Source organism: Daldinia loculata (genome assembly GCF_022478755.1).
Source record: "Daldinia loculata strain CBS 113971 unplaced genomic scaffold F4817scaffold_16, whole genome shotgun sequence".
NCBI lineage: Eukaryota > Fungi > Ascomycota > Sordariomycetes > Xylariales > Hypoxylaceae > Daldinia > Daldinia loculata.
Window position 1 is genome coordinate 437,664 of NW_026054870.1, and position 24,828 is coordinate 462,491.

The 24,828-nt window shown below is 48.4% G+C and overlaps 9 protein-coding genes across 9 annotated transcripts; 4 read left to right on the forward strand and 5 right to left on the reverse strand.

Annotated features, from left to right (window-relative positions):
- Positions 1-671: 671 nt before the first annotated feature.
- F4817DRAFT_314639 (HIT domain-containing protein) lies at positions 672-1,634 on the forward strand (the record flags this gene model as incomplete). Its single annotated transcript, XM_049300436.1, has 3 exons — positions 672-728; positions 905-1,305; positions 1,448-1,634. The coding sequence occupies 3 exons, from the start codon at positions 672-674 to the stop codon at positions 1,632-1,634; spliced, it is 645 nt and encodes a 214-aa protein (XP_049160414.1).
- Positions 1,635-1,814: 180 nt separating this feature from the next.
- Positions 1,815-5,184, reverse strand: F4817DRAFT_63316 (uncharacterized protein). Its single transcript, XM_049307700.1, has 2 exons — positions 2,525-5,184; positions 1,815-2,457 (listed from the first exon to the last, which is right to left on the reverse strand). The coding sequence occupies exons 1-2, from the start codon at positions 5,023-5,025 to the stop codon at positions 1,995-1,997; spliced, it is 2,964 nt and encodes a 987-aa protein (XP_049160415.1). The 5' UTR covers positions 5,026-5,184; the 3' UTR covers positions 1,815-1,994.
- Positions 5,185-5,190: 6 nt separating this feature from the next.
- Positions 5,191-6,831, reverse strand: F4817DRAFT_333736 (uncharacterized protein). Its single transcript, XM_049302792.1, has 4 exons — positions 6,621-6,831; positions 6,445-6,564; positions 5,559-6,382; positions 5,191-5,496 (listed from the first exon to the last, which is right to left on the reverse strand). The coding sequence occupies exons 1-4, from the start codon at positions 6,742-6,744 to the stop codon at positions 5,425-5,427; spliced, it is 1,140 nt and encodes a 379-aa protein (XP_049160416.1). The 5' UTR covers positions 6,745-6,831; the 3' UTR covers positions 5,191-5,424.
- A 683-nt stretch (positions 6,832-7,514) lies between these two features.
- F4817DRAFT_63356 (SGNH hydrolase) lies at positions 7,515-9,067 on the reverse strand. Its single transcript, XM_049307701.1, has one exon. It carries the CDS (start codon positions 8,821-8,823, stop codon positions 8,014-8,016), a length of 810 nt encoding a protein of 269 aa, XP_049160417.1. The 5' UTR covers positions 8,824-9,067; the 3' UTR covers positions 7,515-8,013.
- A 1,305-nt stretch (positions 9,068-10,372) lies between these two features.
- On the forward strand, positions 10,373-12,590 carry F4817DRAFT_333739 (guanine deaminase). The gene is made up of 2 exons (XM_049302793.1): positions 10,373-11,123; positions 11,179-12,590. Exons 1-2 carry the CDS (start codon positions 10,871-10,873, stop codon positions 12,405-12,407), a joined length of 1,482 nt encoding a protein of 493 aa, XP_049160418.1. The 5' UTR covers positions 10,373-10,870; the 3' UTR covers positions 12,408-12,590.
- Positions 12,591-12,625: 35 nt separating this feature from the next.
- On the reverse strand, positions 12,626-16,779 carry F4817DRAFT_333740 (uncharacterized protein). Its single transcript, XM_049302794.1, has 3 exons — positions 15,721-16,779; positions 14,821-15,668; positions 12,626-14,770 (listed from the first exon to the last, which is right to left on the reverse strand). Exons 1-3 carry the CDS (start codon positions 16,229-16,231, stop codon positions 13,037-13,039), a joined length of 3,093 nt encoding a protein of 1,030 aa, XP_049160419.1. The 5' UTR covers positions 16,232-16,779; the 3' UTR covers positions 12,626-13,036.
- Positions 16,713-19,484, reverse strand: F4817DRAFT_63365 (ku70 protein). Its single transcript, XM_049307702.1, has 3 exons — positions 19,181-19,484; positions 18,528-19,124; positions 16,713-18,474 (listed from the first exon to the last, which is right to left on the reverse strand). The coding sequence occupies exons 1-3, from the start codon at positions 19,238-19,240 to the stop codon at positions 17,194-17,196; spliced, it is 1,938 nt and encodes a 645-aa protein (XP_049160420.1). The 5' UTR covers positions 19,241-19,484; the 3' UTR covers positions 16,713-17,193.
- Positions 19,485-19,549: 65 nt separating this feature from the next.
- Positions 19,550-21,382, forward strand: F4817DRAFT_333743 (ferrochelatase-domain-containing protein). The gene is made up of 3 exons (XM_049302795.1): positions 19,550-20,005; positions 20,063-20,627; positions 20,679-21,382. Exons 1-3 carry the CDS (start codon positions 19,745-19,747, stop codon positions 21,134-21,136), a joined length of 1,284 nt encoding a protein of 427 aa, XP_049160421.1. The 5' UTR covers positions 19,550-19,744; the 3' UTR covers positions 21,137-21,382.
- Positions 21,383-22,694: 1,312 nt separating this feature from the next.
- F4817DRAFT_357898 (MFS general substrate transporter) lies at positions 22,695-24,744 on the forward strand (the record flags this gene model as incomplete). The annotated part of the gene is made up of 4 exons (XM_049305964.1): positions 22,695-22,922; positions 22,978-23,051; positions 23,122-24,572; positions 24,629-24,744. 4 exons carry the CDS (start codon positions 22,695-22,697, stop codon positions 24,742-24,744), a joined length of 1,869 nt encoding a protein of 622 aa, XP_049160422.1.
- Between the last annotated feature and the right edge of the window lie 84 nt (positions 24,745-24,828).

Below are 24,828 nucleotides of genomic sequence, written 5' to 3' on the forward strand. Positions count from 1 at the left end.
TTACCTCAGGAGCCTATCATAGAAGTCTGCATGCGTCGGACATTATTAAAAGGGCGGTACATAGTGGCTTAAGCCACTCAGCCCACGTAGTAGCTGTGATTTCAGGTAGCCAACGCGTGGGGCTTAAGATGAGAGAAGTAATAAATGATGAAATTCATCACCTATGCCTACTAGTACTGGAGATGCGAGAAGAAATGCTCTGCCACAAATTACACGTGTGTACACTTAGGTACCTACCTATATACCTGTGTCTAGGTGCGATTAAAATATAGGTAGGTACCCAAGTATCAATATTACCTAAGATATAGTAAGAGCATTCAACCAATCAGTAAGAATGACATAATCGATTGTTTAACGAGTATCATGCATTTATCCGAGCTATATTCAATCGAACATCACGTTTAGCATCACTCGATTCTGGTCAGTTTGCAAACCTTTGATTACCATTTTCTAAGTCAGCAGCTTTGCGCCTCATCATAGGTAGTAAGACTTAAGCCAAGACGACATTAGAATATAAAGCGTTCCTTGTTTAACCGCAGGGCAGTCTACACGCTTTATATATAACATGGCTGCTAAGCAATAGCACACACTCTACAATTACTCAGGCCATGCAACGAAATCGCATCTCGATAGTCAATCTCATATTCAGAAACATCGCTCACAAACGAAACATGAGTTCTCAGTCGACTGGGCCGATTTACTTTGGCCCGTTTGAGGTCACGCCTCAGGTAAGTCAACTTATATAAAGCTGCGCCGCTATTGTGGCTCTAGCTTGAATACCTATGTAGATAGCCCAAGTCAAGAATGAGAGAAAAAAATAAGAATGAGATGAATCTTGATAGATATATGAATATCATCATCTACCATAGCCTCTCTACCAAACAAACAAACTAACCACGCCCAGGTCTTCCTCACAACACCGCACTCCTTCGCCCTCGTCAACCTCAAGCCTCTATTACCCGGACACGTGCTGATCTGCCCGCGACAACCGCACAAGCGGTTCACAGAGCTCACCGCGCCCGAGCTAACCGACCTCTTCCAAGCCGTGCAGCGAGTGCAGCGCATGCTAGCACGGCACTACTTCACATCTTCCTCGCAGCAAAGCAACGACGTCGCCGGCACCCCCGAGGCCGGGTCCTTCAACATCGCGATCCAGGACGGCGCCGACGCGGGGCAGACCGTCTCGCACGTCCACGTCCACGTCATCCCGCGCATCCGCGGATCCACGGCCAAGGAAGAAGCTGGCCCCGGCGACCAGATCTACGAGTTGATGGCGGCGGAGGACGGGAATGTCGGCGGAGCGTTGTAAGTTTGTTCTCTGTCGCTACTCCCCTCATTCTATTTTACGCGAAGTCCTCTACTCCTCGAAAATAGGAGAGAAGAGATCCTGTGGCCTAAAAGCGAGAAACCGAAAGGAAGTGTATATATATACTAATGATAACCGAAGATGGGATCGGGAACTAAAGAAGCTCCAGCAGCGGCTGGGTAAGCGACCTGAACCCGGCGGTAGCTTCCCCAGTATCGAAGATTCGGAGCGACGTCCGCGGACGGCGGAGGAGATGGAGGCTGAGGCGAAGGTGTTTCGGAGTGTGTTGGAACAGATGGGAGAGGCCGAAGGGGAGCCTATACAATAACTGCGCTGGCGGAGGGTTCCGTAGTCTGAGCGTAGGCGCATCTTACTCTAATATGGTGTATAATTGATGAGCTATGAATGTCTATATCAAGTAAACGATTCATGGATGAACGGACTATATCATAGGTAGTATGCGATCCGCGATTTACTAGCCATGCGAGCCCTATTTCTCACCACCGGAAATACAGCGAACCTGTTGAAACCAAGACCAATCAAGGGTGAATCATTAAAAACAAGCGCTAGGTTTCATTTAACAATGAAAATGCCATTATAACCTGAACACCATACGCATGCCCCTAGCCAATGCCATGCCCTAGGACCCCAAGTCATTTACACGTCAACCACTATTATGAGGTATCTATTATAAACCCCTAAGCAGCTCATCTAACGATAGGGGCTTCCTCACGGCATTATTCAAGCCTTCGTGAAACGTAACCCAGATCTTAGCCTCGCCCTTTTCTTGCCCTTCTCCGCCGGCCTTGCTTCTAGGCCTACCGTTGGCATCAGTCTCCCTCAGAGCGCGAGTATCTGTGTTCTCGATGACGCGTCCGAAGAAGTCCTTCTTCACGCCGAGTATAGGTAAACCCGGCACTTTTGAGGTCTTGTTCTCCTTGTTGTCGTTGAATATAAAGGAGGTGTCCTCAGGTGCCGCGCCATGCAGGTCGCCGCCTCGGAAGCGTGCCTGTCGGGCCAACTTCTCCCGCTGCAGTTTAGCTTTCTGTAATTCCTGGTCTAGCACCTGCCGCACGGCGTAGCGTGTCGGGGCTTGTGTACCGTGGATGACGGCTGCAGATGTTTCGAAAGTGGCGAGGGCATCGAGGTCACTGTAGATTTGTCAGTAATAAATCCCGGGTTCCGGGAACTTGGCGTTGTGAAGAATGTTGTACTTACGGTTCCATGCGGTAAACCCATTCCGGACCTCTACTGAAGGGGGACTCGCTCTCTATCTTTCCCTTTTGAAGCTCGATGCCGACTTCAGCTAGCACATCAGCGGCTCGCTTTACCATGGCCTTCTCTGTGTCCTTCCGGACACTCGCCGTGCTCCGTTGATCCCCACTACCCCCAACGACAACAGGTTTCACATCCGGAGACACTAGGCGGATGAGATATGGAAGGAAATCTGTAGCGATATCTTCAGCACTGCGGAAAGAACGCATGAGCGTCGGCGGTAGCTGAGCCTGCATTGCTTGGAGTATCGCGCGGTTCTCCTTCCCGGTCTCGCGAGCGACGAAGTCTGCTCTCGGACCTGAGAAAGGCAAAGGCGGAGCGTCATCCTCGGTATTACCTCCACCCCACTTCTGGTTGTAAGCCAGATTGGCGCGCCGGATAGGCGATGCGAATAAATGGTGGCATGCGAGAATAGGTTGGCTGAGATAAGGAGCCAACTCCCAGTCTTGGCTTCCGAACAACCTCGACGAACATGCGTCGTGGAAATGCATCCACTCGTAAGCGCAGTCCGGCTTAGACAGGAATGAGTCGTCATTGAACTCATGGTTCGGATAGTCTAGGAAGACCTCTGTTATTACTCTGTCCACATCGCCGCTGGTCTCGACCATCTCTCTCAGGCGCTCCATTCCGTACTTTTTCTGCTGCTCCGAGAATCCCAGCTGTGCTTGTGGCTGCTCGCTTTGGTGTTTCAAGACGGGAGCCGTGATGAGTACATTGTTCTTTGGAAACCCAGCGCCATCTTGAAAGATGCGCGTGACGATATCCCTTACGTTACCACGCCCTACGCCTCTCGCACCACCACCGCCATGGGACAGATCATGGACAATATTCCGTTCAACCCATTGTCGTGTTAAACTCAGTGGACCTTTGAGAGATGCAGACCTGACACGACCTGCAACCCATTCGCCCACGACCATAATACCTCGTAGATCTCCCTCAGCTGTGCTCTCTGCGCCCTTCTTTGCGTCCATACCATTGCTCATGCCCCATGCTGCCTCACATAGCTTTCGCGCAGCGTCCTTTTCGCATGGAATACCCTCTTTCTCGAACACTGTCTTGAGGCGAGTCACAACTGCGTCAATAGTAGGTTTGCCGACGTGGATAACTTCAGCTAGATTTGACTGTCGCAGAGGCCTGAGTGACGGATGATAAATATCATTGCAGATTAGAATAAGAGGCCGCATTTGGCGGAAATCATCACCTTTCTTTTTACGACGCCCTGACTGTTGAGCAGTGTTATCTTGCCCGGATGCGTTTCTCTCTCCCATAGTAATCAGGTCCATAAGGGCTTTAATAAATCCACCTTCTCCAGAACCACCAGAGCCGGTCACGACACCATCAACTTCGTCAACAACTACGCACACGGGACGTGCAACTTTCTGTTGTTTCCCATCCTGGAGCTTGCTTTGCTGCACAGTTTTGACGTTTTCCGTCCCTAAACTGGTGCGAATCCGGGTTTTAACGACATCCCGACTACGGTCATCACTAGCATTTATCTCCATTACTTCGTAACCCGCCTGCTTCGCGCAAACATGAGCGAGCGTGGTTTTCCCCAGTCCAGGAGGGCCAGTGAGCATCAAAATTTTCCGGTGCGGCTTTTCTTCTTCGGCTCCCGCTTTTGCGCCCAGTCGTCTCGTAGCAGACCTCGACTTTGCTGTTCCCGGGAAAACTATCGGATCCCATCTTTTTAGCCAGCGTAAGACTTGCCGGTTCGTAAGGTCATCGCCCACTAAGTCTGTAAAGTTCCTCGCTCGGTATTTTTCAGTCCATAAGAGTGCCTTCTTCGGTTTCTTGATAGCTTCCACGGAAGTCATTGGCTGATTCGGTACTGCATTAGAACCCGAGGTTCTGTTGGTGAGTTCCTTGGAAGTAGCCTCTATTATCTCGTGGATCTCGATGCCATAGTAACTCTTCTTTGCTCGACCCTCTTTCGTTTTCGACCGCGCAGCAACTATCCTTTCATAAGACACACCAGCACCAGCCTTCCGCTGCTTGACGTTGACTATATTACCTGAACAGGTAGTAATCTTAAATGTGCTTTGCGCTTGACGAGAGGTAAATCGGTCAAAGATGGAGGATACATTGCTCGATTGGAACAACGTGCTGGTTATAGAGGGCTGGCTCCTATTGAGATCTTCGTTCGGCTGTGAAACGGTGTCGAGAGGTACCGACCCAACTTTCTTAAGGTTAAGATTGGGAATTGTTGAGGGAGGTGAAGACGGCTCGGTGTACTCTACAGCTGCTTGGTCACTAGGACTGCTAAGCATCCGTCTCTTAGTTGCTGGCTCTTGCAGCATATCTTCATCGTCGGAGTCATCGTCAACGAGGAAGCCACTTTTCGCACGGGATCGAGGGTTCGGGTCAGGATGTGGTTTCGTGCGCTTTGCCGCTGCCACCGGGGAGGAGCTGGCTGGATATATAACGGGAGACGAAGCAGATATCATCTTTGACAGCCCAATTGAGTTCTCTAGAATTAATAGCTTCGAGGTCACCAATGTGTCTTGTTGCTTCGGCGTACCGTACTAAAATTGGCCCTTGTACAGTTGTACAGGGTAAGTATAAATGTAAATGTGAATGTAAATTGAAGACGCGCGAACGCGTCCTAATACGCGTTTAGTGGGGCTTAGGTAATTAATATATACATACTATGTGGCACGTACCTAGATACATGCACTAATGCAGCATTATTGGTGGGGTAAGTCTCACGCAATTTTGTAAGATACCCCGTTATATCGATATCGAAATATTGGTATTATGGAACAGGTAACTAACCGTCAATAACTCCTATCTAACCTTACCTACCTAAGGTACTGAACTCCCCATATCTATTCAAGCTCGTAATATCACAATGCAGTTCCATCTATTGGAGCTTTGAAGACTGAGAATATTCGCGCTAGAGTATCTGCGACAAGCTCCTATTGGAAAAAAATTAGCAAAGCATCACTCGGATACAGAAAAGGGATAGCTAATAGCTTACCGCATGCTCACTCAACATAGTGTCGAACACTTCCCAGCTGAGTCCTTCATTACCTAGTCGCTCGGTCGAGGTTATTAAGTCAGCTACGATGTCTGACCCATCTTCTTCTTCTGGGGCTAGTTCCCTTTGCTCGTCTGAGCCATCCCCTGCATAAAGCAAGGGAAAGAGACTCAGAACCTTTATGGTTGGGACGTGAAGGTCAGTCAGATCGTATGGATGATGTGGAAGAAACGGTAAGGCAAGCTTGTAGCCTTCTCGTAACGGGTCCGCTACCATGGTATGGTGATCTGGGGGATACTCCGAGAGAATATCTTGGATGTCTATCGTTCGCTCACTCTCTTTCTCGACGATAACGACTTGTTGCTGCAGAGCATCGTCTTCAGAATCATCTCCAGAATACGGCTCGTCCTGCCGCGGTTGGTACATGAAGAACCGAGGGACCAGAATTGTTGTTTCAATGCCTGTTTTTGTATTGTTTGGAATAGCAAGACTCCGGAATAGCCATCTCATATAATCGCTGATATCTTTACCACGGGCTAAAATGAGCCAGCTGAAATGTGGTCCCCAATTTCCTGTGATAACACAGTGCCCGGCGCCCGCCTCCATGCGCAGATTATGGCGCGGCGAACGAGTCCACGCCAACTGACAGACAGCGCGAACGAAAGCATCTTCATCTATACAGGGCTCTCCCGAGGCGGTATATATCGATGGGAAGGGGAAGAACGCATGCCAGCTAAAGATATCAAGTAGTAGTGCCGGAACGCCTGGAGATGCGGTGGGTAATATTTTCTCAAACAAGTGCTTGAACTTGTTCTGTGAGAGATCTACACGAGGGTTAATTGTCAGCCCCAGCGATTGAGTATCCTTCGAATGTATGCCTACCTACATCCTGTGTCCGGGTCACATAGTTGGCAGAATGCTTGTCTTATGTTCTCTCTTAAAGGTTCATCTTCTCTCATACCTATACTGTACTTAAGGTCCTCGGTAAATCTCCGATACACAGCATCTAAGGTGAGTTAGAGTTGATGTAGATCTCAGCGCAACGGTGTATGCCCTACATACCTTTGCTCATAAGACCACGATCAATGAAATTTTGGACTCTTTGATTGGTGTCATGGCGTCGGTGGTTGAGCCCGAACTTCTCATAGCTCTCGGCGCTTATGATACAATCGCGCTCAATTTCCATAGTCGCTATCAATATGAATTTGTGGATGATTGAGTAGGCAGCAAGAAAACAAGTCGGTTTGTTACAACCAACATAAACCACTGCCTGATCGACAAGTGTTGGTAATATTATATTATGTTTATATGTATATTCGCTTAAACAGATATATCTTTTAACTTCCCCCTACTCCTATTATCACTCCCGAATTTATATATGATGATACACGACACGTCGAGCTTCACTTATTTAGAACCTCATGCAGTCCCCTTATACTAGTCAATCTTTGTTTAAACCATAACTTTAAGTAGTGTGATCAAATATTTCCCTGATATGAGCTTATAAATTAAAAGTAACAACATTTCTGTCTTAATGTTCTCAGATATACTCGAGAGTGTAATAATCATATAGCTTAAAATAATGAGAAGTACCTAGCCTAATTGCCTTTCGGTTAGATAGTTGCTACAAACTATATCCTAACGTAAATGCGTATGTTATACGTTAGGTTAAGTGCCTAAGATACTTCATGTTTTCTATTCAATTTAAAAATCTCCTTTCTTCGTCTAAAAATGGGAGTAGGAGTAAGAAAAAATATAAGAGGTAAAGGGGAACAAAAAAGCTCGGAACCCAGAATTCGAACCACTATCGATTGACCTGAACAGTTGGCCTAACTGCCGCCCTGACAGTGATTCGAACCTACGCCCTACGAAAAACTCCTCGAGGAATTATTTCTAACCCTACTTCAAATAACCGCTTGACCACGGCCGTGTTGGGTTTGCAGCATCTGATAAGGGATGGCAGAGTGGTTGCCTAAGGAACTATTTAAACGCTTCCATAATATAATCTAAGGTTACAGTCCTTATTATAGAGCCTATATAGGATAGGACCAGCATAAACCCATTCCTTTATATATGTAGGCTTCATACATTCCGTAGGCAGGTAGTGTGGTAGAACGAGTACTCTGCATCTAGGAATACTCCGTACATAAACCCTTCCATGTATTCGAGATCCAACTCGGCTAAGAATAAACGTTGGATGAAATACTCAGTTTCACCTTCTTAAGTCTAGACCTAGTAAACGCCAACTACCTAAGGTACCGGTAGGCTATGTGAAAACCCCAAGACTCTTCTATCCTACACAAGATAGCATAGCATAGCAGTCTTCTAGAAGCCAACGTTCATCCACGGGAGCAGAATCGTTTCATTTCGTTTCGTTCCGTCGCGTCCAAGTTCTTAAAATCTATCCGAACTGATCCGGTCAAATTTATTTCCAACCCTTCTCACCACCGCGCCTTCATAGCTCGCCGTCTTCCACTATTCCCAGGTCGACTAGCTTCTTATACAGTATATCGGCAACAGCCTTCATGCCCTCGGCCCGCGGATGGTACGCGCCGCCCGCGTAGAACAGCTTCCACGTGAACCCCGAGACCCAGGGCTCCGGCGCCCCGATAGCATGGTCCTCGCTCGCCGCGCCCACGGGAACCACCTCGGCCCAGGCCTCGCGGCCTTCGACCGCCTTGGCCGTCGCTTCTAGGAGCCGCTCGCACACGGCGCGGTGGTGCGCGACTCTCTCCTCACCGAACGGCACGTCTGTGCCTGCTCGCGTGTGCGTCCCTAGCATCGTTAGGTACTCGACGACTAGGACCTTGGCCTTGGGCGCCTTCTCGTGGATCGCATCCAGGACGCCCCCATACCTAGCGGCTAGCCCCGCAACGTCAAGAACGGTAGTGGCGAGAGGCGCGCCGCCCGTCCCGCGCACGCGCTTGACAAAAGTGCCCAGCCAGGATGCGCTTAGCGTGTCCTCGAATAGTCCCCCGATGTACCCGATGTCGTTGCCGCCGCCGAGCACGAACACCACGTCCGCGTCGGCCGGTAACCCGTCAATCTGCGGCGGGAACAGGCAGCCGCCGCGATCCTGGGGCTCCGTTGTTATGTTAGGCAGGACGGCGCCGGAGACTGCTAGGTCCGTGAGCTGGGCGCCGGCGCGCTTAGCTACCAGGCACGCGAAGTTTGCCCCGGAGCGCCCGGCTGCCTCGTCTACGCATGGCGGGATGCTAGGGCCGGCGGCGAAGGAGGAGCCCAGGCTGGCTATGTGGAGGGGCATGGTGGTGGTGGTGGAGTGGTGGGGAATATATAAGAGGAGAGGGATAAAGAGGTTATAGATCTGCTAGGTAAGATGGGAAACCGGAGTTGTTACACAGGATCAGGGTTAGGGGTTACAACGCTGGCTGTTTGCAGTCTGCTGTTATAGTTATCACGACAGTTTGGTATATCGATCAGGTCCCCCTCTCTTAGCCAAGGCCGGCCGGGTGGGCGAGAGTAGATATCGGGAGGTTGCGTATGTAAGACAAGATTGAGGAAACGAACGCGTTGACGACAACGTAATGAATGGAGCTTTCGGATGACGAGAGCGAGGATCGGCTTCGGGCTTTTTCTTCTTTTCTTTTCTTTTCTTTTATTTTTCTTTTAGAGAGGGGGATTCCGTTTCACGACATTTGGTGTTGCCGGCCCGGGGAGTTTCTATCTTGCCCCTCTCTCTCGCTCATTATTTTACTTTTGTTGCTAATAATATGTCGGATTTAATAGGCGTAGTTAGCCGGATCCTCGGTAGTTTTTGTCTACGTCGTGTCCCCGGTACCTGCGCGGGCCAATCAGGATACGGGATACCGTATTATTTCCTGTCGCACCGCTTTGGTATGCGACGGCGGGCCTTACGAATGCTGGAACTTGTCTGTACGATGCTATGTATTTGAGTCTTGTCTTGTGATAGTGGTGAGCGTAGTAGACTATAGCCATTTAATTAGGTACTCTCCCTCCTCTAGACGATCTCGAGTAAGACATTCCGATGGGCCGATGATTGTGTTATTTGTACCCGAGTAACGGTGAATCTCTAAGCGAAGATGTACCTAATAATGTAAACTGCGGATGTCGTTTGAATTAAGCTATTAGACGTCATCGCCTGTTGTTCTACTAGTCATACCAAAAACCCTTGAAGTACCACCACCGGTGCAACGCCATGCAAGACATAAAGGCGAGCTAGGTACGAAATTGTTGACTTCTGCTCTCAGCTATTTTCTCGAAGAGAGAAAGGGGAAACTAAATGATTGGTGGGAAATGGAACTTGAAGAAAATGAGTTATAGTAAAGTAATTATTTGGAGTTGATTACGCAAGTCATCTTTAATACATTTAGGTAGGTATGTATAGGTACCTAAGTTAATGTAACTAACGTATAAAGTAAGATGGTATCCCCTTACCTAATAGCGGACTTGGATGCAATATAATCATCTATCTTATCTTGTCTAAAATATGTTGTCGCAGGCTGAACTAAGACATGACTTGAAAGGTAGAGGACAGCGATCGATAGCTTAATTCTCGGTGGGGTTATGGGGGACTGGTGCTGGGGGGACTCGTACATAGCTCCAAGGACAGGCACTAATAGGACTAATAGGACCAATAGGAATGCGGCCCCCGGGTGCCGGCGTTGACCGACTTCCATCGGACGTCACCATATGTACTGCCATAACGCTGTACACATGTTATCCTTTAAGTCGGTACCTTAGTAAAACTCTGGTAAGTTCCGGTCCTTGGTTTGATGCAGGAACCACCAAGTGGGATCTCGCCTAATCTAGAAGACTGCCTTATCTAGTGTAATTATCTAACCTACCTACCTAACCTACCTAAATCAACTAGGTTAGGTTAGGTAGGACCGTAGGTACCTCCTTAGGTACCTAAGGCAGTGTAAGTTCCTTGTTATCACCAAGTACAAACATCTTTTCTATTTCTATCCCTCTCCCTTTTAAATTCTCCGTCGACGATACACGTCCCTGTCGACTTCGGTTACGTCACTTGCATCGTGTCACAACATCTGGCTATCTACCTAATTTATCCATTATTCATGTTGAGATCCTGGGTGCATAATTCACTACGCGTTTGGGTTAAGCATAGGTTGGAACTGGTACACTTGAAGGAGGATTAAATGGAATTCCATTGAGCGGGCATAGTCTTACTGGGCTTATGATATCTCACCGCACTGCTCCTGTCCTGATTACAACGGGAAATTTGAAGAATCAGCAAGGGTTTATTTTGGGGTTTGGAAATAAGACCAGGCACCTGCGTTTGGGTTATATCAAGGAAAAGAGGGCAAATCACCATGGCTCCCCCAGGGAACGAGAAGAACCAGTTATTTCTGGGCTTGTTCATACATAGTGTCAAGCTCGGCGAGCTCCAATATCTGCATGACACCGCAGTCTGCGTGGACAAGTCCGGCAAGATCGTTGCTGTTGAGCAGCAGTACGATCAGAAAAAAGCCGAGGACACTCTATACCCCAAGCTAGGCTGGAAAGCAGACGACGTCACCGTCACAACAGCAAAAGATGGACAGTTCTTCTTTCCGGGGTTCATTGGTAAGAATACCCTTCACCCCTTTTTTGAAGTTATCCCTTTACTTACCAGTGACAGATACACATATTCACGCGCCACAGTATCCCAACGTAGGCATATTCGGCAAGTCTACGCTCCTAGACTGGTTAAACACCTACACTTTTCCCATGGAAGCATCCCTCTCCTCGCTCCCCAAAGCTCGCAGAGTATACACACGCTGTATCCAGCGAACCCTAGCCCACGGCACCACCACCGCAGCCTACTACGCCACAATCCACGTGCCGTCTACAAACCTCCTCGCGGACCTATGTCTCTCCCTAGGCCAGCGCGCCTTCGTCGGCCGCGTGTGCATGGACAACCTCGGCCCAGACTACTACCTCGACGAATCGCCGTCACAGTCCCTAGCCGCGACACGTGCCACTATCGACCACATCCGGAGCATCGATACAGATTTCGATCTCATAAGCCCGATCCTAACGCCCCGCTTCGCGCCCGCATGTAGCGTAGACGCCATGACCCAGCTCGGCGCATTACACCGGGAAACCAACCTCCCGATCCAGACGCACATTGCGGAGAACGTCGACGAGCTGAAGCTCGTGCGGGACATGTTCCCCGACAGCAAGAACTACGCCGACGTGTACGACCGCTTCGGGTTGCTAGGCAAGCGCACAATCCTCGCGCATGCGATTCACTTAAGCGAGGAGGAGGCCGACCTCGTCGCGCGCCGCGGGTCCAAGGTCTCCCATTGCCCGTGCAGCAACTCGGCGCTGACGAGCGGCGTGGCGCGCGTGCGCTGGCTGCTGGATAAGGGGGTTGGCGTGGGCCTCGGCACCGATGTTAGCGGCGGATATAGTCCCAGCGTACTCGATGCCGCGCGCCAGGCCGCTCTCGTGTCGAATCATCTCGCTATGCCGCCGCGAGCCGGGAAGAAGCAGATAGACGCCGACGCCGAAGCTGACACGACTCCTGAAGACGGCCGTGAGCTCGTCCGGTTAAGTGTCGAGGAAGTACTACATCTAGCTACGCGGGGCGGCGCCGAAGTCGTCGGGTTGGGAGGCAAGATCGGAGGGTTCGAAGTAGGCAAGGAATGGGACGCACAGCTAATCGGACTCGGACTCGTTCCCGAAGAAGACGACAGCATAGAATTAAAACGAGATGAGCAAGGCCAAGACCAAGATACCGGAAACGTGGATATCTTCGGCTGGGAGCGATGGGAGGACCGCGTCGCGAAGTGGGTGTTCAACGGCGACGACCGGAACGTGAAGAAAGTCTGGGTGCGCGGACGGCTTGTGCATGAGCGAAGATAGAGACAGAGAGAGAGAGCGAGCGATACCTGGCGCAGTTTTTAACTTAGCTTACCTTAGATCATGTGCTGTAGATAGCTAGATACATAGACAAAGCTTGTGTTTATACGTACATACCTAAACCTACCTACTTATTACTATAATTCGATACGTTATGGTATGTGTATACTCCCATTTTCTCCTAGGGTTTATAGGCAGTCACAATAATTGAGAGGAAGACATCTACTTGACAAATGTATGTTATACGCAACGGTCTATGAATTTCGGTACGAGGACATCCCACTCCTTAGAAGCTTATTCAACACTGCGACGAGCGTGGATACTAAGATGGACAATAAGTATCTCTAAAACACAGCGCATAGTGGTATCGTTAATGTAGCTAGAACAGCTATCCGCATAAAAGCTATAGCGCATCACAACGCGCCATGTGGCCCATTAGCATTGTTATGCTAATATCTCGGCCCAATGCCGTAACCAATATATCATAGCACCCTTTTCCTGTCTTTGGATATAAACGTATTCCTTCATCTGTGCAAAGTATAAATCCTTCGGCTGAAATCGCCGCTGTTCTATAATAACATACTCAAATGGACAAGGAAACCGCCGTCGAGGGTAATATACCTAGGTATGTCCTAATGTGTAGAGCCGTTGGCCCTTAGCAACTCATATATGCTCTGATCGTCCGACCCAGACCCGTAGCTGTGCCCAGGGTAGTTGGACGCGCTAGGTCTGTGGTTGCTATATGCGGTCTGATTTGAGCTTGCGGTACCGCCGTAGCCGCTGTTTCGGTTACTACTGTAAGAGTTTTGGTTTGCACCGGCACTACTATTATTGTTGGCGCTAAAGCCGTACCAGCTTTGCTGGGGTTGCTGATTCGTGCTCGGCTGCTGTGCTGAATACGAATTATATGATTGAGGCTGGGATTGGGTGTAAGGGGTATTCTGATGGGAGGTCCGTGACTCCGCAGAACTTGTGCCATAGCTATTAGAGGTAGATGTAGTAGCTGATGCCATAGGGTAAGTATTATTTGCTTGTGGTTGGGCGTGCGCCTGGCTACCTCGAGCTTGCGAGGTGGGCCATTGAGGAGTTGCAGCACTGCTGCTAGTATTGTTGTATCCGGACGACGAGTTGAGGGCTTGAGAGAGAGGATTCGATGAACTTGTAGTCCGAGGATAATCATATGCCGGCGCTGAGGAATAGGACGCCGACGTTATAGCAGCTGTATGAGCCTGGTACGAGCCAGGTTCGTACGCAATGCGAGTCGAACCCTGGTCGTTGTTTGCATTATTATATTGACCATTAGTTGTGCTATCGTAACGTGGATAGGGGTCATAGCTTGGAATCGAGGCTGATGCAGTCGTATTGTAGGATGCACTGACAGCAGCTTGCGGGGCCTGCGGAGGAGGGCGAGATGTGGATACAACGGGTGTATTAGTCTGTGACCTATGGTCTTGTCGAGAGTTTGCGCGAGTTGCAGTCTGGTATGGTGATCCCGTTGCAGGCGACGGTTGCCTCTGATTTTGCGCTGCGACCTGCGATACGGCCAGCGGTTGCCTCATACTGTCATTTGCCTGCTGTCTAACTTCCACGTCAGACTTACGTGACCTTGACCGCCTGGATGTTTGCTGCTGGGTCAATGTCGGCGACGCTGTAGTAGCATGCCGTGTTGTGGAGGGGGAATTCCAATTGGGGGCATGCTGCGGTATGGTTGGCGGTGGTACTGGTGTAGGTATCGGTGTTTGCTTATTTTGGGTGGTGGGAAGACTACGTCGGTTAGACATGGGCGTGTTTTGCGCCTTCTGACTCGTTGCCGGGGCCGGTCGCGGAAAGGTTGAACCAGATGAGTGCTCAGTCTGATGGGATGTCGACGGAAAGACTAAGTTAGGAGACTCGGATTGGGCCTCACGGGCTTGAGATTCTGGGAATGTTAAAGTTGACATTGCTGTCGGCCCAGTCGAGGGCTGCGGATTCTGGGAAAATGTGAGGCTATTGGTATGGTTCTGATAGTATTGCGTTGTTGAAGGTTGTATAGAAGGTTGCATGGTAGCGGGAGGATGCTCAACAGGTCCCGACAAGATGTTTGGATCTGGGATGAATTCTTCATTATCGGGATCTGGGGTCGCCGGGGCAATAGCAGGTGCTTGGTATTCCACTGGCATTTGTGTTGTTGGCATTGGCAATGGTGCCTCCTCAGATTGCATTTGGGCCTGGAATTCTTCCCTTTCTCCAGGTAGGTCGGAATCTTCATTTTCAACTACTTCACCACCAGAAACTACCGCTCTTTTCCGTCGTGGTTTCGGTGGCAAATAAATGCATTCCACCTCAGCTGTAGTACAGACAGAACAACTGGGATGTTCTTTGGTGCACTAGATTATGTTAGTATTATATTTTTATTTAGTAATAAAGGGCAAGTTACCTTGAGCTTCCTGTCTCTGCAAGTCTCACAACTTCCGCGTGTTTTCTTGGTCGTCAGCTTCAGAGTGGAAGTTGTCGTTCCAATTTCGCCGCTCTGTTGTACTGACACTACCGCACCATCACCGATAGAAACCTCAGTTACTGCCCCGTCAGACTTTTTCTTTCGGGAACGCCTCTTCTTTGTGGGTGTCTCAGTTATTCCAGGAGCAGACGCCTGGCCTGATACAGTAGCAGGGGTTGTATTGGTAGATTGTTCTTCTATGGGAGTTGATTTGGCATCCTTATCATCTGGATGGACAATTCTCAACCTCTCGGCGCCATACTTAGCTAACATATCTAACGAAGTTGTCTGTAGACTTGGTGCCTGATTTGCAAATATGTTAAATTGCTCCTCAGAGAGTGTCGCAGGATCGATTTGCCTTCCGTTAAGGAGATCTATCGCCGTTTCTCTACGGCGTTTGACTTCATCGGGGGGGACAATCGGAACCGATGTAACATGTACACCGCCGTGTATCACACCCTGCGATTCGGCGATGTTCTGACTATTTTGGCCATCCCCAGGAGGGGGGCCTCCCATCGGTGCTTCTGGAGCCTTTTCTTTCTTCCTTGAACGTTTCTTGCGGCTCCCTTCTTCGCCTTCCGCTGGTGGGGGTCGCTTGGCCCTTGGCGTTCTCTGGCTTCCTGTGCCGCCATTGTTGACGGGCGGGGGCGGTAGAGTGAGTGCTATAAGGTCTACCAACTGCGCGACAGTCTTGTGTATAGGTGTGTGATCATATTTCACGATAACGCCTCTGGCGGATTTCGAAAAGGCAATCGTGAGGGTTCCGCGACAATCGAAGGCAGGACGAGCTATAATGAGGTCAGCGGCTTATCCACGCATGATTTTAACATCCATACTTACTGGCATTAATTGGATCCAAGCTACCTGGCCCGCTATAACTGCCAATTACATGCTTCTCGGTGTTCTTCGCATTCGCGCGATTCCATGCCTGCAGCGAGTCTTTGCAGATGTACGTGAACGTCCAGCCTTGTGAATCCCGAGAAACCTTTCGTATTGTCCATGAACTATTGTCTACAATTCCCATCGCACCGACGATATGCTTTGCGACAGCGCGCTGGAGAATAGGGTCATCGCTGGGTTGGTTCTGAACTGTTTCGAAGGCATTCACGGATTGGGTAATGGGCTGGTGGTGCGATTGTTCGGTAGGGTTGACGACACTGTCCGCGGGGCTATTTTCGGCATCTGGATTCAAGTGAAAGACCACATTATGTCGAAGCTCGAATGTAAAAGAGGCATGTTCTGCGCGCGTATCCGACGATCTGGAAGCGAGGAGGCGGTGCAGTCTGTCTTGTACATCTTGAACAGAGTTGCATACCAGATTACCTCTGGTTGATTCTAAGAGGGCATCCATTCCGCCGATGACTCGAGGGCCGTTCTGCTATTCTCAGAAACCGCCGGCGGAATTAAGCGCGATGTAAATAGTGCGAAATAAACCAAAATAGATGCAGGTGGAGAGTTTGACTAAACGCGTTGGAGGTCGCGGCTCTGGGGCGACTTGGTTACCTAAGGCGTAGCTGAAGTACCTAGGTACTACCTGTCCTAAAACCATACATGTGGATGCGGCAGGTACCTAAAGGCTAAGGTTCCAGGCAGCTGCTAGAGTACCTATGCTTAATGAGGACGCGGGGCTATGTACCTAGGTAGTATCGCCAGAGAATTATGTATGTACGTAAGGTTTAAGTACCTAAGGTATCCGACATTTGAACTTCCAACTTTCCACCATAAATCTTTTGCATGGATTAACTGACAATTACATCTTGTCACACAGCCGATACGTACTATTAGGGCGATTATTGAGGCAATATTGATGTAATTACTGATAGTCTGGTTGAATTTGTTGAGATCGTGAGAACGAGTGAAACGCTGGTAATTACAGGGAAATCAGAGATTTCGGGTCACCTGCCAGGGCTGACTAATCTGACACATCTATACTCGGATACTCCCTATTTCTAGTGCTATTTCTAGTGATAGACACCTGCGTGTGGCTAAATGCAAAATTAAGACAAGTGAGTATAAAAAATAGGAAATATAATATATAATTACCCAGTTAACCAAAGATCGCATCGACTGGTCATATACGTAAGGTAGGTACCTCCTAACCGTTGTTCTTCAGTAGACGTAAGGGGAATTGCAGCTGGGATGCTCTCGGGTGTATATTTTACCTCGATAGCCTCCTAATAGTGTGAAAGGGGTAACTGCGTATCTCGCTACTCATCTGGAAGTGGTATCGTCCAAGGTCCTCAAAGTCGAAGTCAGGCCTTCACCTAGCTGCCTTGAACGCTGATAGCTACCTCATAATTCAAACCCCTTAATTTATACATTATCTTCAATCCATTCCTCAAGTCTCTCGACGAGGGTCTTCTTTAGCCCCTTCGAATCAATCCCTCGGTCGCTTAAGATCGGTTTCAATTCAGCTACCGTCAGCTTTGACAAGGTACCTTGTTCATATCTTTCCTTTAGTTGTGCGTTATTCATCCCTGTACTACTAGCACCCGTTTTCGTCGCAGTTACTCTCGATTTCTTCGCTGCTGGCCTAGGCTCATCGTCCCCCTCATCGATTTCCATCTCCCTCTTGATAGCTTTAGCATCTCTAACCATTTCCAAAACGTCATCCGCTGTCCGTGACCACTCTTGGATGTATGCACCACATCGGTTGTGGATCGCCTTGTACTTGGGGACGGTTGCGTCGTCTGGTTTGTCAGGTACCTCTTCTTCCAGTGCAAGGGCTTGGAGAATTTTATAATGCCATTGAAGTGCGGGATTGGGATATTTTGATGGGTTGTAGGCGGCAGTTGGCAGCTGCAAGTTTCCAATAATCTTGTTCATCGTGTCAGTCAACTGGTTCGTGGTTCTGACGAGATTAGCCTGGTCGGGGCCCTCGCGCAGGTCGTCAGCGTACGGAATCGGATAAAGCCATAAACCAGCCGGTACGAAATCTATGCCCGACTTGCGGTCTGATTGCGCAGTAGAGGGAATAATAGCAACCAGTTGAGGGTTTCCATTTGTTCGAGCAATATGCCACGCAATGCCGATCTTCTTAGATTTTAGTAGCTTCTGCCACAATGCAGTGAAGACACGCGAGGACCCGACATAACCTTCTTCACTTGGGAATATGAAGATGGATTTTTTTATGGATGCCCAGAATCCTAGCTGTGATCTGTCTTTGAAGCCAATTATTCGGATTATTGGACCTCCGAATTGTTTGATAGATTTCTGCTCGTCTTCGCCGAAATAGACATATTCACCACCAAATTTATATGCTTTCTTGACTTCGCCCGTCTGTACCGTTCTGGCGCTATCTTCGGCAATATGGGCACTTTCGCCAACGGCAATCTGTGCTTTCTCACCATCTAGCCAAATATAACAGCTGCGTGCGGGAGCCTGTTTGTGAATGATGTTGTACCCTTTAACCGAGATCTGAAGTCCAGGGCCCAGCTCAAGCGGCATATTACTAAAATATGCTCGCTTTGGAGTCTGTCTAGAATTGATATTGGAAGTTAACGAGCTCAGAAGAGTCTGCCCGCTGCCGGACTTCGACGTAGAAACTCTCCCCAGATGTGCTTCCTCGACGACTGGGTCCCGATAAACAATGTCCTAGGCAAGGTTAGTGAACGAGAATAATAGCTAGATCTGAATGGGCGAATTACGTCGTAGAACTTGGTGAAATCAAACTTTTCGTCCTCGCGAGTGATTGCGAAGAGTTCTATTGTGACACCTAAGTCGTACAGATCTTTGGCAAGGCATGCTGCATTTTCCCTAAGCTCTTTGCTTTCCTTATGAGGATCATCGTTGTCTGTGATAATGAACAGTCTTCGGGATCCGAAGTTAGGTGCCTTGGTGGTGAAGAGATTATTCACCAAGAAAAGCAATCTTCCCATTACAACCCCTTCACTAGATGGTGTGAGAATCTCATCGGCATCTTCCCCTCCTTCAATAAGGTCTTTGAGATTCTTCACATCTTCAGCCGCGGGAACATCGAGGTCGGTATAGACATAGCAGTGCGGATAAGGAGGGTTCTCCTCATCTCGGTACTTCTTCTTTTCGGTGCCGAAGAGAATAATCCCCATCATATCTTTCGGGTTAGATATAATTCGTTGCTGTATCACCTGATATGCGCACTTCAGCGCAGCAAACACAGGAGGATCTTTGTCTGCCTTCTTGTCATCTGACTCAGGAGGTGGCCGTAACATTGAGTTGCTCACATCGATGGCGAAAATGAGGGCATCTTTCTGAGCTTTGAAGTCCTAATTGAGAATTAATAGGAGGGACTAGAATCCATATATTTAGATGAACGAAATACCTGTTCGCCAATCTCATCTTCTTCTTCCTCTTCCTCTCGTTTCTCATAGTGATCTGCCATGGCGGATGGTGAATCCTTCCCCGGTTAAGTTGGGTATGGGGAAAAGGTCACATGTGATTCAGGAAATTTGAGAATGTATTTTATCTGTTTTTATATGGACATGTGTTGATAGCAGTAGATTATGAAACCTTAGGTATCTCCTAACTTAGGCAGACATCGCGCTTAAACGCGTATGATTTAAAGAGGATTCTTATGAAATAATCGCGTTATCAGGTGATTTCAAGTAAACCCTTAGGTACATACCGTAGGTCATGTAATCTGTGTCTAGCCCCTGCTAGGCAATTGAATATGTTTCATTGGCCTTCAAAGGTACCACTAGTAACATTAATCGGACACTCGGTCCCGGTCCTTCGGAGAGCCGGCCCTGAGCATTTAGGTCGTCATTGATTGGTGAACTTTTTCGAGACTAATTCAGATCTACCTGTCCTGTTAGAGGTACCCATGCTTCTTAAATAATTTCAAGAAACATTCCATGCCCTTTTGCCGTCGAATTGTCATAAAGTAATGAGTTCGCGCAGTATGGCAACACGCCATTCTATTGCGCAGCTCGCGCGCAGAGCAGCTGGTACTGCTACTCCTAACTCTACACCATTATACATTCAGCCATTGAAGAACAGTTCCCTGCAGACGAGATCATTCGCAACGCCAGCGCCCCCCGTTACACAAAATGCGACAGGATCGAAAGGCCCAACGGCCATGGTTTTTCTAAATATGGGTGGTCCATCCACGGTAGATGAAGTTGGCGACTTCCTAAGCCGCTTATTTGTACGTTTTATTTCGTATGGTACCATGCGTCTCGGTGCAGGCCTAACATATAAGTAGGCAGACGCCGATCTGATACCACTGGGGCGACTTCAAAACTATATAGGCCCCCTCATCTCGAAGCGAAGAACTCCGAAAATCCAGAAGCAATATGCAGAGATTGGTGGTGGTTCCCCAATTCGAAAATGGTCGGAATATCAAAGCGAACATATGTGTAAGATTCTCGACCGAATATCGCCTGAGACAGCGCCACACAAACCCTACGTCGCATTTCGCTACGCAGACCCTTTGACCGAAGAAATGTATAATAAATTGCTGGCGGATGGCTTCGGAAACGGCAAGGGAGGAAGAGCTGTAGCGTTCACACAATATCCTCAATATTCTTGCTCTACAACGGGGAGCAGTCTCAATGAACTATGGAAATGGCGGCAACGATTAGAAGGGAAATCCGGACCGGGTACGATTCAATGGAGTGTCATTGACAGGTGGCCGGCACATCCGGGATTAGTAGAGGCATTTGCTAGCAATATTGAGAAAACGCTGGCAGAATATCCAGAAGACCGACGGAGCCGAGTCGTCCTATTATTCTCAGCTCACAGCTTACCAATGACGGTAGTTAATCGAGGTAGGGAGTATACACATTAGTCTCAAGCCATCTCAACTAACAATTTTTCAGGCGACCCATACCCCGCCGAAGTTGCCGCAACAGTATACGCCGTCATGCAACGACTAAAGTTCTCCAACCCTTACAGATTATGTTGGCAGTCACAGGTTGGTCCTCAACCGTGGTTAGGTCCTCAAACCCAGAGCTCGGTTGAGGAATATATCGCCAAGGAACAGAAAGACCTCGTTCTTATCCCCATTGCGTTTACTTCTGATCATATCGAAACCCTATATGAGCTCGACAAAGAGGTAATAGGAGAGTCCGGCCACGCGGATACAGTTAAACGAGTAGAAAGTCTTAACGGTAATCCTATCTTTATTGATGCTCTTGCAAATCTTGCGAAGAGTCACTTGGACAGTGGCGTTGCATGCTCACACCAGATGGGCCTGAGGTGCCCTGGTTGCAAGAGTGAGCGATGTGCCGAGTCGAAGAAGTTCTTTGCCTCGCCAGAAAATGCTTTTGCAGTATAGGATATGCAACTATTTTCTCGGGAATCATCGTACTCATTAAAGTATCAATATATTTGTAACTGATTTTTCGGTAGTCGAAAGTGACTAGAAAACTAGGTACTTTGGTATTGGCCAGCTACTTATTTGGTGTTTGGGCGTGTTATACAAATTGCGTTGGATTGGAAATCAATCAATTTTAATTGAACGAACCTAACGACTCCCAGTTTATGTATTAACAGATATAAATAAACAACGTTCAAGACTCAACTGTTCAATATTATACTTATGTGACAAGAAGCTTTAGAGCTATATCACTACCTACTTCAAGCAATCCCCCTTATCTACCTCTTACATACGCCTAACATGTATGAGTTGATGGGTACATGTATACTAGGGGTATGTTACGTAGGTAGGTACCTAGAAAAGTTAGGTCTGGTATACCAGAGTTAGGAAATCTGCCGGTTGTCGGATCCTGCTGGACCCCGAATTCCTGCACCCCACGAGCATCTGCGTCATCGATTTGCTGGCGATAACTTCGATAAGTTGAGCATGTCTCCCCACTCTGATGAGTGCCTCATACATACTATACCTAGGTAGCCTAGCATAGCATTGGATTTGATTTGAAATTTAGTAAACAATGCCTTCTCTTCTTACTTCGTACATCCTCTTTTATTATTGCCTTCGTATATTAAGAGTATACACTTTTGCCGTGAGAATTATGTACGTACGTCTCTTGGTATGTTTATCAAGGATTAAGATCCGGGATAAAAGATAAGATTACGAAGTATACCTCATTGTACATATTCAGGGACATTATTGGCCTGATTAAATCTAGGAACTGCTAGGATCCTTAACACCCTTCCTATCACATCACGCCACGGCCTCCACCTCCGACAATACTTGTACCTATTACGGAATACATTATTGTACTTTTAATAGGCTGTACATCGCATTCCATCTATTGTCTCGCGCCAATTACGGATGCGAATTTAAAAATGCGACTAGCGTATATTGATGCATAATACACTACGTAGACATTTAATGTTGTATATGTAGAATACCACGTTAATAGCATGGAATGAACGGGTCCATCAATCCCAAAGATACGGGATTCAACTGATAGATAGTCCAATATAACCCACACGTAACTTTCGCATCACTTTCTCTAACGCTTAGCGCTGGCACTTTTCGGCCGTTGGATTGTCGAGACACCCGAGATCAAGCAAAGCCAAGCTCTAATTGGAATCCTAAATAGGTACCTACACATCATCAGCGTAGATCGACCAATGGTATCTTAAACACTTATAATATAACTTTCGGCATGGAGCTTCTCTCCACCTTCTCTCACTTCCTTTTCCTAAACCCTTTAGGTCAATGACAGGCCGGCGTTCTAGTTAGTGTAACGGCGCATCAGCAAAGCATTCCGGAGTCCGTCGGTCGGTACTAAGTCACACTACGGAACCCGTCGAATACTCCGGCATATCCGGTTCGTCGTGTCATATTTGGCGGTGCTAGATATTCGAGTTGTTGAATAGCTCCTAGAACCAGCCCGTAATCGCGCAACAGGCCCCCAGCCAAAATGACGAGCAATGCGCAACCCGTCAAAATAGATAGTAGGCCGATCTTGCTTATAGATGAAGAGGAAGACCAATGGGGGGGAGCAACGGAAACAAGTCCGCTGGTCGGCGCAAGCACAAGTAATAATGCGACAGAAGATAACGGGAACGGGAACGGGAACGGGAAGAGCCAGGAGAGCTGGATAGGACACGAAGATTTCGCCGACTTCCCATGGTGGCGGACACCATCGGTGCGTTGTATACGGACGAGATGCAAAGAAACCCAAACAGCTAATTTGAGATTAGGTGTACTGGCTTCTGGCACCGTATCTTCTGTTCTCTCTTGCATTTGGCGGTATTATCGTGCCGAAGCTCAATTTGTAAGCCATACAACTCCAGCGCGCTTCCATTAACAACAACAATCGCTTACTAGAACATTACTCCCTTTAGAATTGTCCAGTTAATATGTCGTACTCACTTCACCGACCGCCAACAGCTTGGACCGAATTTTATAAATCTACTAGGACCTTTAGGCGCCGATAATGACTTATGCACCAGTGCCCCGGTCCAAAAGAAGGTCGCTGCTTTCACACTTATACTAAGTGCTCTTACCGGCGCTTTAAGCGCGATCACGGCACCAAAGGTAGGAGCACTATCTGATCGGTACGGCCGAAAGCGCTTGATGGTGATGGCATCATGTGGCGGTTTAGTCAACGAGTGTATCACTATCTTAGCTGCAAAGTTCCCAGATACCGTCAGCTACCAATGGCTGGTCCTAGGCGCGTTCTTCGATGGCATAACGGGTTCCTTTACGGCGGGAAGCATATTAACTAACTCGTATACGAGTGACTGCGCACCTCCATCCAAGCGCGGAGTACATATTGGCTACCTACATGCTTGTCTATTTAGCGGATTAGCGTTTGGACCTCTGATCGCCGGTTATTTCGTTAAATGGACGGGCTCCTTGATATCGATATTTTATGTCGTCCTGGGTTGCCACACCGCTGTTATCCTATATTTCTGGTTTATCCTTCCCGAGTCAATATCAGAGAAACGTCAGCTAGCTGCACGCGAGAAGCATCGTGCCGAAAACGAAGCTGCAGCCGTTGAACTTAGATCCGGACTTCCAGATTCAGTCCAGGTCTTCATTGGGCCATGGGCTGCTTCTTTTGTCGATGATCACATGGGAACTTGGCTCCCCGCAATTCTGAGCGCCAACCCATTTGCTCCCTTAAAAATACTGGTGCCCAGTGGGCGGGATAATGGTCCCCTGCGGCGGAACCTGATTATCCTTGCTCTTATCGACACAATGCTCCTAGCTGCCGCGATGGGTGCTGGTACTATTATTGTACTCTACTCTGAATACATCTTCCACTGGGACACCCCAGAAGCCTCGAAGTTTGTATCGGTGGTTAGCTTGGCGCGCGTTGTAATTCTCCTCTTCATACTCCCAGCCATCAACTATGTATTCCGCGTCCTGCCATTACGCCGCCGAAGGCGTGAGAACGGCGACGTGAATGTGATCGAAAAAAGCTCCGGGGCCGATAACCTAGATGTGTGGCTCCTACGTTTTGCTCTCCTCAGTGATGCTGTAGGTATCTGTGGTTACATATTCGTGCGTTCAGAAGAATTTTTTGTCCTCTGCGGTCTAGCTACCGCATTTGGCGGCTTAGCAAGTGCCACTATCCAAAGTGCGATCACGAAGCATGTTCCAGCTCAGCGCGTGGGCTCCCTACTGGGAGCTATTGGCTTGTTGCATGCGCTCGGGAGGGTCATTGCTCCCGCGCTTTTCAACGGCGTCTATGCTGCAACAGTCGAGACTTTTCCACAGGCTTTCTTCGTCCTGTTGGCTTCGCTGTTCGGACTGGCGATAATCGGAAGTTTCTTCGTAAGACCTCATCGTGAGTTTCACTCTACCTTGATGCCTTAAGGCTATAGAAACTAATTTTCTTCATAGTACATTTGAAAGATGACGGCTATGTTGCAGTCCCCGTTCGAATTCCCGGTGATACCCAGGACCCAAATGTCATGTCTGATGAAGAGATTATCGGTGATTCCTTGCCGCGGGTTTAAAGGACTTATTGTATCGATATAATATCACATACGGCAGCCTTCTATATGTACGAAAGGAAATATGTAAGTAAAAGTTGTTAACGT

What these genes read in the sequence shown, in the direction of transcription:
- F4817DRAFT_333743 (XM_049302795.1), top strand. Translation starts at nt 19,745, where the DNA reads ATGAGTTCGCGCAGTATGGCAACACGCCATTCTATTGCGCAGCTCGCG. An exon ending in ACTTCCTAAGCCGCTTATTT is followed by an intron (nt 20,006 to 20,062) that starts GTACGTTTTATT and finishes ACATATAAGTAG; the next exon opens with GCAGACGCCGATCTGATACC. An exon ending in AATGACGGTAGTTAATCGAG is followed by an intron (nt 20,628 to 20,678) that starts GTAGGGAGTATA and finishes ACAATTTTTCAG; the next exon opens with GCGACCCATACCCCGCCGAA.
- F4817DRAFT_63365 (XM_049307702.1), bottom strand. Translation starts at nt 19,240, where the DNA reads ATGGCAGATCACTATGAGAAACGAGAGGAAGAGGAAGAAGAAGATGAG. An exon ending in AAGATGAGATTGGCGAACAG is followed by an intron (nt 19,125 to 19,180) that starts GTATTTCGTTCA and finishes ATTCTCAATTAG; the next exon opens with GACTTCAAAGCTCAGAAAGA. An exon ending in ATTTCACCAAGTTCTACGAC is followed by an intron (nt 18,475 to 18,527) that starts GTAATTCGCCCA and finishes AACCTTGCCTAG; the next exon opens with GACATTGTTTATCGGGACCC.
- F4817DRAFT_63316 (XM_049307700.1), bottom strand. Translation starts at nt 5,025, where the DNA reads ATGATATCTGCTTCGTCTCCCGTTATATATCCAGCCAGCTCCTCCCCG. An exon ending in TGGGTTTACCGCATGGAACC is followed by an intron (nt 2,458 to 2,524) that starts GTAAGTACAACA and finishes ACAAATCTACAG; the next exon opens with TGACCTCGATGCCCTCGCCA.
- F4817DRAFT_333736 (XM_049302792.1), bottom strand. Translation starts at nt 6,744, where the DNA reads ATGGAAATTGAGCGCGATTGTATCATAAGCGCCGAGAGCTATGAGAAG. An exon ending in TCGTGGTCTTATGAGCAAAG is followed by an intron (nt 6,565 to 6,620) that starts GTATGTAGGGCA and finishes AACTCACCTTAG; the next exon opens with ATGCTGTGTATCGGAGATTT. An exon ending in CTATGTTGAGTGAGCATGCG is followed by an intron (nt 5,497 to 5,558) that starts GTAAGCTATTAG and finishes TTTTTCCAATAG; the next exon opens with GAGCTTGTCGCAGATACTCT.
- F4817DRAFT_63356 (XM_049307701.1), bottom strand. Translation starts at nt 8,823, where the DNA reads ATGCCCCTCCACATAGCCAGCCTGGGCTCCTCCTTCGCCGCCGGCCCT.
- F4817DRAFT_333739 (XM_049302793.1), top strand. Translation starts at nt 10,871, where the DNA reads ATGGCTCCCCCAGGGAACGAGAAGAACCAGTTATTTCTGGGCTTGTTC. An exon ending in CTTCTTTCCGGGGTTCATTG is followed by an intron (nt 11,124 to 11,178) that starts GTAAGAATACCC and finishes TACCAGTGACAG; the next exon opens with ATACACATATTCACGCGCCA.
- F4817DRAFT_333740 (XM_049302794.1), bottom strand. Translation starts at nt 16,231, where the DNA reads ATGGATGCCCTCTTAGAATCAACCAGAGGTAATCTGGTATGCAACTCT. An exon ending in CTTGGATCCAATTAATGCCA is followed by an intron (nt 15,669 to 15,720) that starts GTAAGTATGGAT and finishes ACCTCATTATAG; the next exon opens with CTCGTCCTGCCTTCGATTGT. An exon ending in GCAGAGACAGGAAGCTCAAG is followed by an intron (nt 14,771 to 14,820) that starts GTAACTTGCCCT and finishes AACATAATCTAG; the next exon opens with TGCACCAAAGAACATCCCAG.